At 38.2% G+C, this 22,139-nt stretch overlaps 1 protein-coding gene across 1 annotated transcript in view; it reads left to right on the top strand.

The window, feature by feature from the left end:
• Positions 1 to 22,139, top strand: part of SPIDR (scaffold protein involved in DNA repair) — a 338,790-nt gene that overhangs the window by 39,176 nt on the left and 277,475 nt on the right. The window contains exon 2 of the mRNA XM_039222923.1: positions 7,421 to 7,634. Within this exon, the coding sequence (XP_039078854.1) occupies positions 7,489 to 7,634 (146 nt within the window). The 5' untranslated portion in view covers positions 7,421 to 7,488. The remainder of the gene's footprint in view (positions 1 to 7,420; positions 7,635 to 22,139) is intronic.

Raw genomic sequence — 22,139 nt, 5'->3', positions numbered from 1 at the left:
AGCACTGGGTGTTATATGGAAACCAACTTGACAATAAACTATAACAAATAAATAAAATAGTAAATAAAAAAAAGAGTACTCTAGTGGGCCTTATGTACAATATGTTAGAATGTCCATAGAATGTCCAAGTACTAGACTGGAGAGGTCAGTTAAGGTCAGGCTATTGTATTAACTAAGAGGCATCTAAACCTTAGTATATCCAAAAGTGATATCTTCATTGACATCTAAACCTTAATATATCCAAAGTGATATCTTCATTACCACTAGTATCCCATTAAGGCCACCCCCCTACACACACACACACACACACACACACAAACCTGGTCACCTAGAAACCTTGCCTATATCTGTAGACACTAACTGTGTACTTCTTTCTCATCCAAAACATTGGAGTCCTTCTTGACTGCTTTCTCTCATTTCCTGCTTGCAGTCCTTCAATAAAATTTTTTTGACTCTCCCTTCACAATGTATCTAGTTTTCAACTATTTCTTAACACTTCTGTCCCCACTTTCCAGGTCCAAGCTACTATTATCTCTCCTGGATTGCTTCTAACTGGTTTCCCTACTTCTTCCCCTCTGCCCTCAGTCCTCATTGGCTTCTTCTGATCGCACTCACTGGAAATATCCCAGGTTCACACAATGACATAAGACCTATCTTCTCTCTGACCATTGTCGTTTAATCTCCTATCCGCTGCCACCCAGGATCAGGCAGACTACTTTTAGTCCTAGCCAAAATAGGAGTGGACTCTTCTCTGAAGGGTGGAATGAACTTTTGGGGAAAGCTGAGACCTCTAATGGGGATATTGAAGCCACCAGAAAACCATCTTATATCTTTTGGCATTTGGAGGGCCTTAAAATGAGCACAAGAAGTACTATAGCCAATCCTTTGAATTTGAGGCTAGAGATATTCTCATTCAAATGTATTCCTAGGACTCTAGCCCTTCTTCATTTTATAAGGCTGGGATTTCCTAAATAACTGTCAAAAGTTGATAGAATAGGACATGGAGTTAGTTGAGGTATTATTTAAAATTTCACAGGTAACAGAGGCACCCACATAAGACCATTTTGGTACTGGAGGTATATATCATTTTGGGGGATAGGGGACAGCTATAAAATACCTTTAAAAAGAGTAAAATATAAACTGATTATACCGTGGTAATCCAGAGTGAGCAACAAGGAGAATCGTAATAATCATAGCTGGTGGTAACTATATCAGAGTATCTGTTCAGGACAGAGGTCCTACCTGTACTGGAAGCAGGTGGTTTAAAATCTCCTGATGTCCATTCCTGAGCCTTGCTGTGCTGTCCCCCCAACCTGTGTGTATGTGTGTCTGTGTGTGTGCATGTGTCTGTCTGTCTGCATATGTCTGTATGCGCATGTACATGATGGGTGAGGACTGAGGGATAAAGGAATGATGGACACTTATTGACGTGATGATTTGGCTTGAAGGAGAGAAAAAGTACGAGTTTCAGATAATAGAAGGCCATACACTTTAAAGCAAGATGCTGTATAGATTGTAATATCTATGAAGATAAAGAGAGACAGTAATAATATAGGGGGAAATTCCAAATTACTGTGTAGCCAGTGTTTGGATAATGAAATGGAGTAACTTAAAGTTAGTGCAAAAATTTTTTAAATAGTTTATTTATTTTTGAGACAGAGACTGACAGAGCATGAGTGGGGGAGGGGTGGAGAGAGAAGGGGAGACACAGAATCTGAAACAGGCTCCAAGGCTCTGAGCTGTCAGCACAGAGCCTGACGTGGGACTCAAACCCACGAACTGTGAGATCATGACCTGAGCCAAAGTTGGACACCTAACTGACTGAGCCACCCAAGCGTCCCATAGTGCAACAATTATATTATGTAAAGTATATCTTTTAGAAAAACTTACTGATCCTTCTGTCTTCTATAGGAGGATCATTTCAGTATGTCCTGGCATACTAACTTGTTTCACTTGGTACTTTCTTATATAGTTTTCACTAATTTCTTACATAGTACTTCTTGTGTAAATCTTCATGAAAATTATCATAATATATCATAATTTATATATAACATAATCTACCTAAGAGGATTTCAGTTGACTTGCATATAAATGGACCCTGGCTACCTGTGTATTTCAAATAAGTCCAGTAGTCTCGGATACATTTTGTTCTTATATAATTTACTTGATTCTTTTGTGGCCTCTTGGTCATTTAAAACCAATGCTTTTAAGAGCAGTTAGATGATAAAATAAATCATTCATTCACATATTCACTTGGCAAATGTTAGCGTTAAATATTTTCCACTTTTAACTAAGAGCTATTTTATCTGTTTTCATATATACAGATAGAAATGACAAGATCCTGTTGTATACTTTCTGTATGAATCCTTCTGTTCCTCTTTCTTAATCGTTAAAGTCTTTGGTGTTATATATTGATGTGTGTGCTCTCCATTTGATCTTTGTTGTACTCACCCTTCAGTATTTCGTAGTATGACAAGTCATGCTCTGCTTTTACAGTGCAGTAATCAGTGTTGGCGCTCTGACCACGTCCTGCCAAAGCAAGATCATCCATTTCTCACCTGGTTGTGTTTTCTTTATATTTTAAATAAGTCTTATGTCTTAACATAATAAAGTAGGAAAAAAGTATCACTCAAAATTTCCTATCTTTAACCAGCATTTACCTGAGAGAAATTTTGATCCATGACTTGTAGTAACACTCCATTTCTCGGATTAGACCTATCAGTAATTCTCTCTGACCTTAAGAAAGTCATGTGAGCAAGTAACTTTTTCAGTTTTCTTATCTGCCAAAAAGGGAGATTAATATCTTCCTTACCTATTTCATAGGGTTATTATAGGTCAAGTATGATAATAGATTTGATTTGACTTGGAAGGTTAGTAACAGTGACAGTGACCATGATGACAGTGGCTGCTGTTATTTCATGTGTGATGGACCAGGCCCTTTCTGTGTTATCTCTGTCAATATTTGTAGTGTTCTTGAGGATGACTATCTCTATTTTAAAATGAGGACGGGGCATCTGGGTGGCTCAGTCGGTTAAGTGTCCAACTTTTGGCTCAGGTCATGATCTCATGGTCCGTGAGATCGAGCCCTGTGTCAGGCTCAGAGCCTGGAGCTGCTTCAGATTCTGTGTCTCCCTTCCTCTCTACTCCTCTGCCACTTGCATCCTGTCTCTCTCCCGAAAATAAACACTAAGAAAAAAATGAGGACATTGTTGGGGTCCAACTTCAGCTCAGGTTGTGATCTCGTGGTTCTTGGGTTCAAGCACTACATTGGGCTCTGTGCTGGCAGCCCAGAGCCTGCTTAGGATTCTCTGTCTCCCTCTCTCTCTGCCCCTCCTCCATTTGCACTCTCTTTCTCAGAAATAAAGAAATAAACATTTAAAAAATAAAAATAAGGAGACTGTTAAAATGAAGATAAGTGTAGATAAGGAATTTGAGGATTTCAGAAGGGAAAGAGTAGTTGCTTCTGGCCGGGATTCAATAAACCCTTCCTGGGCAAGCTTATATTTTGGCTGAGTCTTACAAATTTATGGAAAATTTTGCCTCCTGGCACAGAAATGCCTTTTATGTACCATCAATTTAATTACAAAGTAATCTTTGTTTGTAAAACCAGTATCTCTTACGCCCAGATTTAACATTTGCCTCAAATACACAATTGTCTTAGGTTGCTTTTTGCTTTTTTATCTCTCACACAAAGGGGAAATTACACTGCCTTATTTTCTTGAGGGAAGTTAGGCTACTGGTTTGTCCCTAAGGCTGTATTGGACAGTGTTTTGTATGAGAGACTAGAGAGCTTCTTGGAGAACATTGGAGCCCTGTGGTACATCCAAGACGGCACTGCTCAGCATTCTTTACCAAGCCTGTACGTAAGTCACCCAGCATGTTGGAGTGCACCAAGACTTCGGTGACAGTCAGTACCATTATGCTGCAGTGCACAAGAGTGATAGTCAGTATCATATGGCATGTTTATCCTACATTGCAGTGCACCAGGGTTCTGTTGGTGGTACCATAAAGCATGTTTTTTCTATACTGCAGTGTACCGTGGCTGTGGAAATAATAATACTATACAGCATGTTTTTATTCCATGCCACAATACACCAGAGCTATGGTGGTAGTACCATTGAATATGTTTATTCTTAGGGCGGCTCATTGGGTTCAGCATCTGACTCGATTTTGGTTCAGGTCATGATCCCAGGGTGTTAGAATCGAAACCTACATCAGCTTCCACACTGAGCATGGAACCTGCTTAATTCTCTCTCTCTCCCTCTGCCCTCTCCCCCACTCAAGCACTCTCTCTTCTCTAAACAAAAGTATGTTTATTCTATGCTGCAGTGCATGGGCTGTGGTGATAGTCAATACCATGAACGTGTTTATTTTACAAGTTATTTAGTGCTCCAGATCTTCAGCAGAAATCATAGTTTTAGGAATATTGCCAGGACTTATCATAAAAATCTTCAAAGAGAGTGTAGTTAGAAGCAATATGTTTCATCTCAGATATGTAAGTATTTCTGGGGTAATAACTATTTATGTGTCTGCAGTGTTTTGCCTTTATAAAATCTGTCAAGTGCTCGCTTCGGCAGCACATATACTATAAAATCTGTCAAAAGTTTATAGGGACTATAGGGCTTGGCAGACTACTGAAAATCTATTTCCCTTTTAGAGCCACATGAGACAGTAATTAGTGCCCAGAGAGAAAACCTGTGCCACTCAGGCAGGCCACTGAGCACGGCCAGAGGCAGACACTCAGCCACACGGAGCCAGGCCATCTGATCTCACGGGCCCTGGAGCTCCCAACAGCAACCGGTTGATGTGGGAGGAGCCACACACCATGTCCAGTTTTGGGGGATGAGCTCTGAGTGCAGGTACAAGTTTTAAAAATTCTTAAAATAAGTGCAAAAATACTCCTTTGGTTAATGCAGCCCCTAAATGTAGGTCATTTCCCTGTGCTGCTGAAGACCTTAATTTTCCAACCATTGCTCTGGCTGGCCTGCATGGGAAAAAATGGTTTGTGCACCAGAGTGACCTCTGTGTTATCCTGACGTGTTTTCCTACTCACCAACTGAGGATGAGCTATGTTCTACTAAAGAAACAACTATTGTGGTAGAGGAGGCTCAATGCTTCCTTCCTAGTTACTGCCTTTCTGTAATACTTGCTTTCATTACTCCACTTCCCCTCTCCCAAAGTGACTAGTACCAGCCTGACACTGTGCTTGTTCATATCCTTCCCCCATTCTGTTTCCTTCCTTACCTTAAGAAATAGTAGCAAGATAGGTACATACCTTAGGATACAGTAGTTGAAGGTAGTGCTCTGGGGCAGTGATGTGGCCTTGCTTAATATGTGAACACATGCTGTTGGCACTTAGAGAAGGGAAGGAATGGAAAATTAGGGATGAGTGGACAATGAAGAAAAATGAGGGAAAAGAAATGGAAATGAAATTAAATTATATAGCTAACACTTTGATGTTATTTAAATATTAATTTTTATTCACTATTAACCAGTTGGATAAAGTGGTAAAGAAATTATTATTAGTATCTATTATATTATTAGCAGGGTACTATGCTAGACACTTAGCTTTTGTTATTTCATTTAATTTTTTTAAATTAAAAACCAGAGTAATAGAATAACATAAGTGTACTCACCACCTGGAATTAATAACACATTTTAATCTTTGGTCTTTTTTTGATTCACATTTTTTAATAATAGAAATATGAAGTGTGAAATTTATCTCTTTCCTTAGGTATGTGTTTCTATGTATCCTGCTGGTCATATTTACATACTTCTATTGCATATATATACACAATAATGATTTATTATTTTCTGTGTAAAGAATTTATAACATTATGGATATCATACTCTGCGTATCTTGTTTACCCTCTCTTGATGAGTTCTCTCCATGCTGATGCATAGAGGTCTGGCCCACTGTGGCTAAGTTCTGTATGCTGTTCTGTTATATGGACACAGCATGGTTTGCCCTTCCTCCTGTTGATTTGTGTTGGGTACAATTTTCTGCTCTTATAAATAGTCCTGACACATGCATCCTTGTTTAGGTCTCCTAGCGCCTGTGACAGTTTCTGGGACATATCTGGGTTTTAGGTTACACACACTGTTGACCTCAGTTCTCTCATTTAAGTCTTAAAAATATTCTTTGAGGTACACATGGGAAAGCTGAGGTGTTGAAATGTTATCTAACTTGGCCAACTTAATTAATCAGAGAGCCAGTACTTAAACTCAGATCAAATTCCACTCATTAAAAAATCTTTTTAATGTTTATTTATTTTTGAGAGAGAGAGAGAAAGACCGAGCATGAGTGGGGGAGGTATACAGAGAGAGGGAGACACAGAATCCGAAGCAGGCTCCAGGCTCTGAGCTGTCAGCACAGAGCCAGACTCAGGACATGAACCCACAAACTGCGAGGTCATGACGTGAGCCAAAGTCAGATGCTTAATGCACTGAGGCACCCAGGCGCCCCTCCATCTATTTAAATCTCAAGCCCTAACATTCAACATTCCTCAGAAGTCCTCACCTTTTTCTTTTTTAATGTGTTATTTATTTCTGAGAGAGAGACAGCATGAGCAGGGGAGGGTCAGAGAGAGAGGGGGACACAGAATCCAAAACAGGTTCCAGGCTCTGAGCTAGCTGTCAGCACAGAGCCGGACGTGGGGCTCAAACCCACGAACCATGAGATCATGACCCGAGCCGAAGTCGGGCACTTAACTGACTGAGACACCCAGGTGCCCCAGAAGTCCTCACCTTTAACCTTTATGATCATTAGAACAGTTGAAACCAGGCAGTGTCCTGTAGAGAGTCAAAGCAGGTAATGAGGTAGAAGGAGCATATAAGGAAGAAGGATCAATAAGTGGCCATACTTCCTTTGTTGTAGTTAATCAAAAGAGTTCAAGATTTGGTATAAAACCATGCTCTGTGAAATGATGGGTCTAAGTTTTCTGTGTATACAAGAATGTTTCTTATGATGGAAGACTATCTTTTATGTTGCTTAAAGTACAATTTTAATTAAAAGATGTTACAGTGATTATGTTACTGTCTGTACTCTACTTTGCAAAGTATACAGACCATTTTCTATAGGTGGAGAAAGCTATCTTATTTTTTTTAAATTTTTAATGTTTATTTATTTTTGAGGAGAGAGAGAAAGAGAGAGTGCAGGGGAGGGGCAGAGAGAGGGAGACAGAGAATCCGAAGCAGGCTTCAGGCTCCAACCTGTCAGCACAGAGCCAAATGTGGGGCTTAAACTCACAAACCATGATACCATGACCTGAGCTGAAGTCAGAGGCTTAACTAACTGAGCCACCCAGGTGCCCCTAAAGCTATCTTAATGTGATCCTTTTTTTCATGACATTTTATTCACAGTTGGACCTTATGTCTGTTAGACTTCATTTTGCTTATTTTTTTCTTCTTTACCTTCTAGGTAGAAAATCTGGCATATTAATTGTGAAAATTCTAGAGCTGCATGAGGAATGCACCTTCCAAGTTGCTATGTGTGAGCAGTTAGCAGGGCTGCAGGCCGACAGCCCTTCTCAAGGTGAGGCTCTCAGGACTGGCCTGAAGGTTCTCTTCACCAAGGAGACTGCTTGCCATCTCAGGGGGCGTCCCCAAGACATCATCCGTATATATCCTCCCTGGTGAGTGGAAAGAACTGATTGTAGCAGTCACTAACTGAGTTTGTCTCAAAATGTATTTTTATCATGAACATTTTTGTCACCTTCTTATGGAGAAATGCCAGGAAGAAGAAGCCAGGATTTGACAGAGATTTTATGTAACAGAAGCACTGAACTGTCTTTGAATGCTTTTTTGTACTTTTGGCAGGAAATTTTTTTATAATTTAAGGACAGAGGTGAGGGAGAAACAACCGTATCAAGAATCCTGTCTAAGTGGTATGTTAAAAAATATGGCTGTTTTTGTTTTTTCTTAGAAATACAGTTTTAGTAAGAGACATTAATGTGACAGCATGATAATACACATTAATTTAATATTCTTTGCTAATCACTTCGAAAGGGATAAAAAGCATAAATTAAGACATAATAGGTTTGAATCTTTAGGAGCATAAATGGTTATTAATGGGTCAGAAATTATTTTTAAGGATACAAGTTTGCTTTCTTCTCCATAGGGTGTTATTTTTTACTGCAACAAAAAGAAAATCGTATTATTTTTTTTTTTTTTTTACAAATAGTTTATTGTCAAATTAGTTTTTACATAACACTCAGTGCTCATCCCCAAAGTGCCCTCCTTCATGCCCATCCCCCCCTCCCCCCCACATCCATCAGTCCTCAGTTTTTGTCAGCATTCAAGAGTCTCTCGTATTATTTTTAAGAGAACATTTGAGCAACCTTGTTTTAAGAGCTATTAATTTTATTGGCACATTTTAAAAAGTTTCATTCATCTGTCAAATTCTTAACTTTGAAGTTCACTTACAGGTCTTAAAGTAAAACTTCCTTCCCAGAGGAGGGATCTGTTTTCACTGTGTCCATAGCAAGATGATTCCCAGTGTTTACTTAAATTCTTCCACTAACAGGCTGTGGATATCATAGGGTAACCTACATTTTATTTTATATCATTTCATTTTTTTAAATATATCTTTTACTGAACAGTATGAGACACCTACAGGTTCATATACAAATTATAAGTATACATTTCTTCAAATTATCACGTAGTGACTATGTAATTCCTATCCAGTCTAAGAACTAGAATGTAGTGCATACCTGGGACCACCCCATACCCCTCTCATTTCCCCCTCTTCCTCCTATACCAGGTGACTGTGATCCTGGTTTATGATGCAGTAGACTCCTTTAGATGTCTGAGAACTTGATATGAATAGAACCATACAGTAATCATACAACATGCATTGTCTTTTGCCTGACTCCTTTCACTTACTATTATTCTTGCAAGATTCATCAATTCTGTTGCATTTATCAACTTGTTCATTTTTATTGCTAGATAGTATTCCATTGTATTAATGTATGCAGTTAAATCCATCTGTCTTCTATTGACAGATAGTTAGGTGCCTTCAGTTTGAGGATATTATTAATAACGTTGTAATGGCCAACTGTCATTCTGTGCAGCTTACTCAAGAATATAACGCCATTAATTTTCTTCTCTCTGAAATTTCTCAACATAAAATTGTATGGCATTATTTTTCTACTGTATTAAAAAATTTTTTTAATTAGTCTTGACTGTACTTCCTCTTCCCACACTGTGGCCACATTGCCCCCATTCTCTACCCAGCTTGTTTCATTCAGGCTTCCAGCCCAGCACTCCCCACAGCACCTCTGGCATCAGCAGTGACCACCACGCTGCTCCCGTGGCTCCTTGTGTGACCAGCATGTCTTCCTCTCGTGCAGTGCTCATTCTTGCTCCTACTCATGCCTTCTGCTGGCTTCTCAATACTAAAGTGCTACTGGGATCAGTCCTAGACCTCCTCTCTGTCCTGTCTACCTCACCCCTTTGGTGCTTTCATTTTACCTTTTGCTTTAAATACTAGCTGGAGACTGATGCCTCTTAAAACTCTCTGCAGCCCACTCTCCGCCCCATCATCAGAGCAGCGCGCCATACTTCTGTGGCCATGACCCTACTTGAGTGCTGATGGCCTGGCGGAATCACACTCCTAGCCCTCCCTCTTCTTCCTTACCCTTCCCCATGTCAGAAAATAGAAACCACCTTCTTGCAGTTCCTCCACATATCCTCAACTCTTCTTTTTCTCTTAATCTCCCTTCTGCCTTGGGAACCTCCTGTCTTCTCCACTTCCAAAAGCACGCAGAGTCCAGGACTTCTTGCCACCTCTACTGTCAGGACCTTTCCAGATAATCATCATCCTCTGGATTATCGCAGTTTCTTAAAGCATCTCCCCACTTCTTTCTTTGCCCTCCTTCTGTCTCTTTCAAGATGACTGAAGGAGCAAAGCTATGAATATGCAAGTTCTCACACCGTTTTTTGGCTCTACAGTGCCTGCTCACCTCATACACAAACCCAGCCCGAGCTCTGGGGCCTTATCTCCCACTGCTCTGTCTCCCTCCCCATTTCCATGTAGGCACCCTACACCCTGGTCCTCAGATTCCATGCAGCTCTCCTCCTGGGGCCGGTGTTCCTGCCACTGCCTGTGCTGGACACCCCTCCCTGTGTCTGCATGGTCTGCAGTTTTCTTATCTTCTCTGGGCATTTACTCAGCTGTCACCTTCTCAAGAGTCTTTCCCTGGGTTCCATATCTAAAATTGGAAACTACTCCCTGTCACACCCTTTATTGTCCTTTCCTACTTTGTTTTTCACAGTCAGACATATTAAAGTATTAGTTTAGAATCTCGCTATGGAATGAGCTGTCTCCTCTGTGTCCTGAGAGTGCTACTCTGTCTAGGGCCTTGTTCCTATAATTTTTTGTGTTCTTTTGACTGTTTCATTAGAAGTTCTTTTTGGAAGCTTATAGTAAAACTCATTGATATTTAGAGTATTTGATTTTTTTAGCATATTCTAGTTTTATCATCTTTATCAATATACAATGCTTTTTGTTTATTTTATTTCAACAAAAATGTATATTCCAGCTATGCTGAGTTTATTATAGTGAGACACAGAAGATTCCAACATAGTTATGTTTGGAACAAAATTTAGAAACATTACTACACTTTGGATTCTGGCTTTTTCCAAAATATTTTTTTTTTTTTTTTTTTTTTTACAAATAGTTTATTGTCAAATTAGTTTCTACATAACACTCAGTGCTCATCCCCAAAGTGCCCTCCTTCATGCCCATCCCCCCTCCCCCCCACATCCATCAGTCCTCAGTTTTTGTCAGCATTCAAGAGTCTCTCATGGTTTGCCTCTCTCCCTTTCCCCCACCATTTCCGCCCTTCTTCTCCCCCTTGGTCCTCCGTCAAGTTCCTCCTATTTATATGTCTATATTTTTAAAAATTTTGTTTATATGTCTGTTATTTTTAAATTTGATTTTGTTTTTTTAATTCTAGTATAATTAACATACCATGTTATATTAGTTTCAAGTGTACAATATTGTGATTCAACAATTCTGAACCTTACTTAGTGCTCATCACAATAAGAGTACTCTCAATCCTCTTCATCTGTTTCACCCATCACCACATCAACCTCCCCTCAGGTAACCACCAGTTTGTTTTCTATGTGTAAGAGTCTGTTTTTGTTTGTCTTCTCTTTTTCTTTGTTCATTTGCTTCATTTCTTAGATTTGACATTTAAGTGAAATCTCTGGTATTTGTCTTTCTCCAACTGACTTATTTTGCTTAACATTATACTCTCTAGATCCATCCATGTTGTTGGAAATGCAAGATTTTTTTCTTTTTTATGGCTAAATAGCACTCCATTATAGATATACACCACATCTTCTTTATCCATTCATCTATCAGTGGATACTTGGGTTGCTTTCATAATTTGGCTATTGTAAATAATGCTGCATAAAATGGGGGTGGCATATGTCTTTTTGGATAAGTGTTTTCATATTCTTTGGGTAAATATCCAGTAGTGGAATTTTCTGATCCCATGGTAATTCTATTTTTAATTTTTTGAGAAATCTCTGTACTGTTTTCTACTGTGGCTGCTTCAGTATGCATTCTCACCATGAGTCCAAGAGGACTTTTTTCTCCACATCCTCACCAACATCTGTTCCTTGTGTTGTTGATTTTAGCCATTCTGACAGGTGAGACAATTTGCATTTCTCTGCTGATTACTTGAGCATCTGTTCAAGTATCTGTTAGCCATCTGTATGTCTTTGGAGAAATGTCTGTTCATGTCCTCTGCCAGTTTTTCATTTGGATGATTTTTGGGGGGTGTTGAGTTGAGTAAGCTCTTTATATATTTTGGATACTAACCCTTTATCCACTATATCATTTGCAAATATCTTCTCCCATTCAGTAGATTGCCTTTTATTTTTGCTTTTTTTCCCCTTGCTTTGGGAGACATATCTTGAAAAATGTTGCTACAGGTGATGTCAAAGAAGATTATTCCCTGTGCTCTCTTCTAGGCTTTTTTGTGGTTTCCAGTTTCACATTTAGGTCTTTAATATATTTTTAGATTATTTCTGTATATAGTGTAAGAAAGTGGTCCAGTTTTATTCCTCTGCATGTTGCTGTCCAATTTACCCAGCACCATATCTTGAAGAAACTCTTTGTTCCCATTGCATATTCTTGCTTCCTCTTTTGTAAATTAATTGACCACATAATCATGGGTTTATTTTTGGGCTCTCTGTTCTGTTTCATTGATTTATGCGTCTTTATTTGTGCCAGTATCATACTGTTTTGGCTTATTATAGTTTTATAGTATATCTTGAAATCTAGGATAGTGATACCTCCAGTTTTGTTCTTTTTCAAGAACGCTTTTGTTATTTGAGGTCTTTTGTGATTCCATATAAATTTCAGGATTATTTGTTCTAGTTCTGTGAAAAACACTGTTGATATTTTGATAGGGATTACATTAAATCTGTAGATTGCTTTGTGTAGTATTGACGAATTTAACAATATTTGTTCTTCCAATCCATGAGCATGGAATGTTTTTCAACTTCTTTGTGTTATCTTCAGTTTCTTTCATCAGTGTTTTATAGTTTTCAGAATACAGGTCATTTACCTCTTTGGTTAAAGAGTATTTATTTATTTTTTATTCTTCTGGGTATTTTATTTTTCTGGGTGCAATTGTAAATGGGATTGTTTTCTTAATTTCTCTTTCTGCTACTTCATTATTAATGTATACAGATACAATAGATTTCTGTATATTGATTTTGTGTCCTGCAAGCTTACTGAATTTACTTATCATTTCTAGTAATTTTTTGACAGAGTCTTTAAGGTTTTCCAAACAGTATCATGCCATCTGCAAATAATGAAGGTTTTACTTCTTCCTTGCCAATTTGGATGACCTTTACTTCTTTTTATTGTCTGGTTACTGTGGTTAGGACTTCCAATACTATGTTGAATAACAGTGGTATGAGGACATCCTTCTATTGTTCCTGATTTTAAGAGAAAAGCTTTCAGTTTTTCACCATTGAGTAGGATGTTAGCTCTTTGTTTTTCATAGATGACCTTTATTATGCTGAGGTATATTCCCTCTAACTCTACTTTGTTGAGAATTTTTATCATGAATGGATATTGTACTTTTTCAAATGCTTTTTCTGGATTTTTGAAATGTACAGTTTTTATCCTTTTTCTTGTTGATGTGGTGTATTACGTTGATTTATCGTTTCCTCAGATAAGCAGATAAGCTCTTAGAATCATTAATTAGGTCCATATAGCATCATAGTGCTTCTAAATCTCTATACCTTTAGTATGGGTTTTTCCTTGCCCATTTCATTTAAAAAGTATTTAATTGTTTTTTTGTAGTAGGTATTTAGTACCTATGATACAGATTTCAAATGTATCAAAAGATATACAATGAACGGCGAGTCTTCTTCTTCCATACTTGTTCCCCAGCCATTCAATTCTCATCATCCAAAGGAACCACTGACACCAGTTTCTTACATACCATCCAGAGACGGTGTATGTGTATGTGTGTGCATATGCATATATAATATAAACTCATTTATGTATTTCCTGCCACTATTCTTTTTTTTTTTTTTTTTTTTTAAACAAAAGCGATAGCCAGCAATAATACTCTTGTACCATGCTTTTCTATTTTAAAAATACATCTTGGAGATTATTCAGTAACAATATGCTGGTATAGAAATAGTTGTTAAATTCTTTTTGCATTGACTTCTGAATTAAAAATACCATTATTATTCAGTCAGCCCCTTTGGATGGACATATTTGTTGTTCCTCCTCTTTGGTTAGTGCAGACAGTACTTTAGCATTTCCTACATGTGTGAGAAAGAGATAGAAGATGAATTTCTGTAAGTATTATTACTGGATCAGGATATATACCTCTTTAATTTTAGCAGAAATTATCAAACGGCACCATTTACATTTCTACTAGCAGTGCATAAAGTACCTCTTTTCCTTTTATTAATCTTCTGTATTGATCTTCACCAATTTAAAAATGTGAAGATGGAATTTATCATTTTAATTTGCATTCTTTTCTATAACGTAAGTTTGGGCTTCATTTCCTGTGCTTAAGAACCATTTTTGTATTATTTTCTGTGAAATGCCCATTGATGACTTTACCTTTCTTCTCTATGATTGTTGGTCTTTATCTTAGCAGTTTGTATCAACTCTTCAGAAATGATAAAAATAGCTCCTTGTCAATCATATACATTACAATGAGTTTTCTTCCAGTTTGTCATTAGTCTTTCAGTGTTTTTAGGCAGTAGCTATTCCTTTTTGTTTGTTTTTGGAAAGCAGAGTAGTCTGCTTTTCCATGGCTGAATTTATTGATCTTTTGTAGTTTCTGCGTTATATATCATAGATAGTAAAGAAGTTAAAACCTTTCTTGCTCTGAGATTAAAATTTTTTCTGAATTTTATTCTAATACTTTTATGGATTAATTGCTTTAAAAACTTTTATATTTAGGGGCGCCTGGGTGGCTTAGTCGGTTAAGCGTCCGACTTTCGCTTAGGTCATGATCTCGCGGTTCGTGGGTTCGGGCCCTGCGTCGGGCTCTGTGCTGACTGCCAGCTCAGAGCCTGGAGCCTGTTTCAGTCTGTGACTCCTTCTCTCTCTGACCCTCCCCTACTCACGCTGTCTCTGTCTCTCAGAAATAAATAAAACATTAAAAAATTTTTAAAAAAAGAATTTATTTTTTTATCCAAATGTTAACTGAAGTTAGTCAGGATGTCACTTAAAAATAGCTCATAGTTAAAGGAAAACAAGCCAAAATAACAAAATGACTAGTCTTTTTTATGTAAATTTTTAACGTTTTATTTGTTTTTTGAGAGAGAGTGTGCATGTGCACGCATTAGTCAGGGAGCTGCAGAGAGTAGAGAGGGACAGAGCAAGCCCAATATGGGGCTTGAACTCAGGAACTGCAAGATGATCATGACCTGAACTGAAGTCGGATGCTCAACTGACTAAGCCACCAGGTGCCCTAGTCTTTTTTAATGGAAACTTATTATAAATAATAATAAATATTATTATATTATAAATATTATGTCCTTATAGGCCATTTGCTCTTTTCCCACTATAAGCCTTTGGTATGCATTTAAACTGGCTTTCAACATGGAAACAGTTTTTAAAAGAATCAGTAGAGGGGTGTGTGGGTGGCTCATTTGGTTAAATGACTCTTGATTTCAGCTCGGGTCATGATCTGATGGCTCATGAGCTCAAGCCCCACGTTGGACTCTGCTCTGACAGTGTGGAGCCTGCTTAGGATTCCTTCCCTCCCTCTCTCTTTGCCCCTCCCCTACTTGCAGGCATGCATGCTTCCTCACTCACTCTCTATTTCAATATAAATAAATAAACTTAAAAAAGAATAAAAGCATAGAGTTTTAAAAAAAGAATTTATGGACCCCAAATAGCCAAATTAATATTCACAAAGAAAACCAAAATGGGAGGCATCACCATCCCAGACTTTAGCCTCTACTACAAAGCTGTCATCATCAAGACGGTATGGTATTGGCACAAACACAGACACATAGACCAATGGCATAGAATTGAGAACTCAGAATTGGACCCACAAATATATGGCTAACTAATCTTTGACAAAGCAGGAAAGAGTATGCAATGGAAAAAAGACAGCCTCTTTAACAGATGGTGCTGGGAGAATTGGACAGCAACATGCAGAAGAATGAAACTAGATCATTCTCTCACACCATACCCAAAAATAAACTCAAAATGGATAAAGGACCTGAACGTGAGACAGGAAACTATCAACACCCTAGAGGAGAAAGCAGGAAACAACCTCCTTGACCTCCACCGCAGCAACTTCTTACTTGACACATCCCAAAAAGCAAGGGAATTGAGAGCAAAAATGAACTGTTGGGACCTCATCAAGATTAAAAGCTTCTGCACGGCAAAGGAAACAATCAGTGAAACTAATAGGCAACTGACGGAATGGGAAAAGATAGTTGCTAATGACATATCAGATAAAGGGCTAGTATCCAAAATCTATAAGGAACTCACCAAACTCCACACCCGAAAAACAAATAATCCAGTGAAGAAATGGGCAGAAGACATGAACAGACACTTCTCCAAAGAGGACATCCAGATGGCCAACAGACACATGAAACGATGCTCAGCATCCCTCCTCATCAGGGAAATACAAATCAAAACCACACTGAGATACCATCTCACGCTGGTCGGAATGGCTAAAATGAAGAAATCAAGAGACTCTAGGTGCTGGCGAGGCTGTGGAGAAATGGACACCCTCCTACACTTTTGATGGGAATGTAAACTGGTGCAGCCCTCTGGTAAACAGTGTGAAGATTCTTCAAAAAATTACCAGTAGAACTCTCCTAGGACTCAGCAGTAGTACTGCTAGGAATTTACCCAAGGGATACAGGAGTGCTGATGCATAGGGGCACATGTGCCCCAATGTTCATAGCAGTACTCTCCACAATAGCCAAAACATGGAAAGAGCCCAAGTGTCCATCAACGGACGAATGGATCAAGAAGATGTGGTTCATCTATACCATGGAATACTACATGGCAATGAGAACGAATGAAATCTAGCCATGTGTAGGAACATGGATGGACCTTGAGGGTGTTATGCTGAGTGAAATAAGTCAGGCAGAGAAGGACAGATACCATATATTTGCATGTATAGGTGGATTAGGAGGAACTTAATGGAGGACCATGGGGGAGAAGAAGAGGAAAAATAGTTGAGGAGAGGGAGAGAGGCAAACCTTGAGAGACTCTTGAATGCTGAGAATAAACTGAGTTGAACAAATGCTGATGGGGGTGAAGGAGAGGAGAAAGGGGTTGATGGGCTTGGAGGAGGGCACTTGTTGAGAAGAGCACTGGGTGTTATATGGAAACCAACTTGACAATAAACTATGAAAGAAAAAAAAGAAAAGAATTTATGATATAGTGATAGAATTATATTATAAGAAGCAACTTCTAAAAAAAAGGTCATGAATGTGTAAAATATCAAGCATATAAAAATATAATAGTTTAATGAATTTCATGCCCCCATCACAGTTTTAACATTTATCAACTAATGAATAAACAGATGTTATAGCTAAAGGAAACTGAAAGCTTTAAATATGATTCCAAAGAAACATTTTAACAAATTGAACAGAATTTTTTTTATGTGAAGACAGGAGTTGTCTGTGATGCTAGTTATAGAAAGAGGGAGGTAGCACTCATCTGGCTGATAGAATATGACCCCCCTACCAAGTCTAAATCCAGGATTAGCGGCAGAAAAAGATGCCTATGTAATAGTGTATCAGGATACGACCAGGACACCTCCGAGGACACGCACTTATTCTGTTAGTGCACTGTGTGGCAGATAATTTTGTCCTCCCTTTGAACATGAATCATATTCTGGGGTAAGAGTGAAATCATACTTTCCCTGTTATAACAAATATCTCTCTGTATGAGTAAATTCACATCATCATCACTTTCTTTTTAATTTTTAATTTTTAAAATTTGAGAGAGAGAGAGAGAGCGAGTGCATGCGCGTGCATTTGAGTAGTGGAGGGACGGAGAGGGAGAGAGGAGTCCCAAGTAGGGTCCATGCTGTCAGCAATGAGCCCGACACAGGGCTAAATCTCAGGAACTGTGAAATTATCACCTGAGCTGAAACCAAGAGTCAGAGACTTAACCAGCTGAGCCACCCAGGTGCCCCTTACATCATCATCTTTTCATTGACTACTTAGTATTTCCCTCTATGGATATATCATAATTTAAATAGTCTCTTATATTGAGTTTTTAAGGTTGCTTCCTATTTTGGGAAGTTGTTTCCCAGTTTGAAACAGTGCCTGAAAGAAAGTGCTTACCTATTCTCTCCTCTAATATTATTATTAGAGTATTTCTAAAAGTAGAAATTCTTATTTAGAGAATATGGGTAGGTTTTGAGCTTTTCAGTATATTGTTACCAGAGTATAATGGGAAGGTTATAAATGTTCCCAATGCTGTTAGTTTCTCGGCAGTCACATCAATACATACTCTACATTTTTAAAGACTTCTCATTATATTATTTCTTCATTCTTTTCCATATTTCCAGCATGTAGTGTATTTCTCCTTTTTCTAAAATAAATAAATTTTTAATGGACATACACGTACATATATAATTTAGTACATATTTCAGATTGCTTTTCAGAGTAGATTTTAGGAACTGTTTTAGTGGGTTAAAGGTATGCGTTTTGTTGCTGTCACTGCTATAATTTCTTGATACAGTTATTTGTAAACTTCATAGAGTACCTACAGCTGGTCAAAGTGAATACGTTTGCTTACGTTTATTTACTGATGCCAGATTCTCTTTTAAGAATTGGTTTTCTTAACTTGTACTCACATTTGTTGGGGTCCTGCAGAGTTTCTTATCAATTTTTATGCCTGTTTAATATAATAAAGCATTTCTATTTATAGTTATATCATTTATGATTATATTTTTATTTCCTTCCTAATAATTATGCCTCTTGTTTCTGTCTTATTACATTAGCTAAACCTTGTAAATCAATCTTTTTTCCTACAGTATTTACAATGACTAAAATAATGCTAGGCACATAGTACACATTCAATATTTGATCAATGTGGTATAGGAAATAATCATCAAGACATTGTCAGCTTTGTTATGCTCCCTATTTATCTTTTATTTATTTATTTATTTTGAGAACGAGAGAGCACAGGGGTGGGGCAGAGAGGGAGAGAGAGAATCCCAAGCAGGCTTCATGCTGTCAGCATAGAGGCTGACACAGGGTTTGATCTCAGAAATTGAGATCATGACCTGAGTCGAAATCAGGAGTCTGAGGCTTAACCGACTGAGCCACTTAGGTACCCCACTCCCTATTTGAATGATAGGATGTATCAGTATATTTCATTGATTTGTACATTCATTAGGAAGCATTTATTGAATGTTTACATATGCTGTAATAAGCCTTGTGCTGGATGGTGGGGTTACAGTATTCAAAATGACAAATCATCTGTGCCCTTAAGAAACTCAGTGGTGGAAGGGAAAGGTAATATAAACAAGTTATAAAGGACTTTAAAAAGTATACCAATAGAGGGGTGCTTGGGTGGCTCAGTCAGTTAAGCGTCCAGCTTCAGTTCAGGTCATGATCTCACAGCTTGTGAGTTTGAGCCCCATGTTGTACTCTGTGCTGACAGCTCAGAGCCTGGAGCCTGCTTTGCATTCTGTGTCTCCTCCTCTCTCTGCCCCTCCCATGTTCAAAATCTGTCTTTCTCTGTCTCTCAATAATAAATAAACATTAAAAATTTTTTTAAAAGAAAGCATACCAATAGAGTTCCTAATGAGGGATATGAGGACAGTGAGGAGGGCAATACAACTGATAGGTAGATCGATAGAGGCGTGTGTGTGTGTGTGCTGGGGAACACACACATGCTGGGGAGAATATAGATTGAGAATATCAAGGGTAGCTTCCTGGAGTTGGTGATCCTTTATCCAAGCTATGAAAGCTAAGTTGGAAGAAAAAGGGAAGGGACTGCAGACTGCAGGGGCATTTGAGGTAGCAAATGATTGAGTGAGCAAAGTTCCAGAGGCCAGAATAGTATGCTGGTGTAGGGTGTGTGCAGGGATATATGTGTTCAGGAAATTCTGAGGCAGAAGTAGCAGCAAGTGAGGCTGGAGAACCTGTATACAATGTTAAAGAGGTGATATTGAATCCTTCCTTCTGTCCTGGAAAGGAGAGATGTGATCTGGTTCACACTTTGAAGTTTGTGGAGATTGACTATAGAAGGCTGGAATAAAGGCATATTGTAGGCTTTGGAAGTAGCTCATGTGTGAGAAAGATGATGACTTGGACTAGGATGGTAAACAGCAGATGTGGGATATATTATGGAGTCAGAGGCAACAGGATTTCCTTATGGGTTTCATGTGCTATGTGAAAGAAAGTCAAGAAAGAACCAAGACTCCTAAGGTTTGAGGAGGAGGTGAGTTGTGGCACTGTGTAGTAAAATGGGGAGACAGGGTTGATTTCGGTGGCACAGTCCATAATATCTTCTTGACACCAGCAATAGCTGGAGCCCTGAGAGATTATGATGCCAAAAAAGAAACTCTGTCAGCTGGTCTGGGTTTTCAGTGTAACCCATGTTTGGTAAATGCCAGAGGACCAAGGTAGAGCCCATAGGTTTGTACACACCTGCTCTTTTCTTCTTTTATATTTGCCACCTGGGATTCTTTGAAATGAAGACATTGCTGACTCTTATTGCTAGGAGTGAAGCAATGGTAAAGATGAAAGGTTTGTTTACTGAGTGGTACTCTGTTTCTATTGTGACAGCCAGAAAGCCAGTTTTTTCCCAACAAAATTACAGGATGTCTTGAAAGGAAATGAATAGAAAAAAACCAAAACAAAACACTAATGCAGTGAGAAAAGGAAAAAAATGAACACCATGATGGTAATCTAGAAAATCTAAAAAAGGAGAAGGAAATCAATCATTTATGCTTGCCAGAGGAAAGAAGTAAAGCAGGTATAAACTGGTGCACCACGGAACACTTTTCCATGGGCTCTTCATAGGAATACAACCAAAAAGTTTTGCATTCAACCAACTTTGAAAAAGGCTGCTTAAATGTGGACTGGTTACTATACTGTCGGACACCTCAGAGACTAATATGCAATAAGCAAGTGTGCATTATGTTTTACAATAAAGGAAAACAAGAACAGAGGGGAACATATAAGCAACAAATGACCATGTTCTTCCTAATCTAAGAAAGTGGGACAAAGGAACAAGTAAGGGGGGGGGGGTGTTGTCTCAAAAAATCGTAGAGTAGGAAGCGCACTTCTACCTAAACAATTAGTGCACTGGTAGGAACTGAGTCTAGTTGAACACTTGTGGCTCCAGGGGAGACTTTATAAAGAGTAAATTGGGGGGAATATCAGCCTTGCAAGTGGCAGCAGCTACCATTCCACATCCTCAGCCTCACAAGCCTCATGCAGAATGCTGGAGCCAGTGTGGGCAATGTATCAGGGTTGTGTATTGATTGCTGAAAACTGCTTTTGATTACTAAGGAACTGGCAAAGAGGCTAGTAGACATTTTTTTAATCTCCATAGGCTGACGTGGTTTTAAAGAGACTTAAAGAGACGGTATTTGTCTACTTTTGTAGTAGTTTACTACTTTTGTAATATTGTAGTATTTTATCCCTTTTGGGAGCCAAACATTTAAGGAAATCTTTGTCAGTTCACTAGCTGACCACAGAAATAATGGAACAGAAATAACAGAAACAACAAATGACAAGGAACACACATCTTGAAAAAAAAGTATTGAAAAGTCAAACAGATTAATTCAGCCCTGGACAAGCAAGATTCAACAATCTCTGAAGAATAGGACAATTAAATTTCCACAGTTACCACAAAATAATACTCAAATGTCCACTTCTCAACAAAAATTACAAAACATCAAAGAAACAGGAAATAATGGTCTATTAATGGAAAAAAATACTAATTTGGCAGAAATCATCACTGAGGAAACCCAGATGTTGGAATTATTAGTCAAAGATGTGAAGTCAATTGTCCTAAATATGTACAATGAATTAAAGGAAACCATAGATAGAAAACTAAAGGAAATAAAGAATATAATATATGAACAAAATAAAAATTTCAGTAAACATATGGAAAATTGTTTTCAAAAAAAATTCTGGATACGAAAGTACAATAACTTAATATTTAAAACTAGAGAACCCCAACAGCATATTTACACACATGAAACTTTATTTTTTTTTGTATTTTTATTTTTTTTAATTTTTTTAATTTTTTCATTTTTTTACAAATAGTTTATTGTCAAGTTGGTTTCCATATAACACCCAGTGCTCATCCCCACAAGTGCCCCTCTCCGTGCCCATCCCCCCTTCCCCCCCCACATCCATCAGTCCTCAGTTTTTGTCAGCATTCAAGAGTCTCTCATGGTTTGCCTCCCTCCCTTTCCCCCACCATTTCCCCACTTCTTCTCCCCCTTGTTCCTCTGTCAAGTTCCTCCTAATCCTCCTATACGTGCAAACATATGATATTTGTCCTTCTCTGCCTGACTAATTTCGCTCAGCATAACACCCTCAGAGTCCATCCATGTTGCTACACATGGCCAAATTTCATTCTTTCTCATTGCCATGTAGTATTACATCGTATAGATAAACCACATCTTCTTGATCCATTC

Source organism: Hyaena hyaena, unplaced genomic scaffold (assembly GCF_003009895.1).
Source record: "Hyaena hyaena isolate Hyena2069 unplaced genomic scaffold, ASM300989v1 scaffold_1218, whole genome shotgun sequence".
In the NCBI taxonomy this organism is placed as follows: Eukaryota; Metazoa; Chordata; class Mammalia; order Carnivora; family Hyaenidae; genus Hyaena; species Hyaena hyaena.
This window is presented reverse-complemented; position numbering and strand designations above follow the sequence as displayed.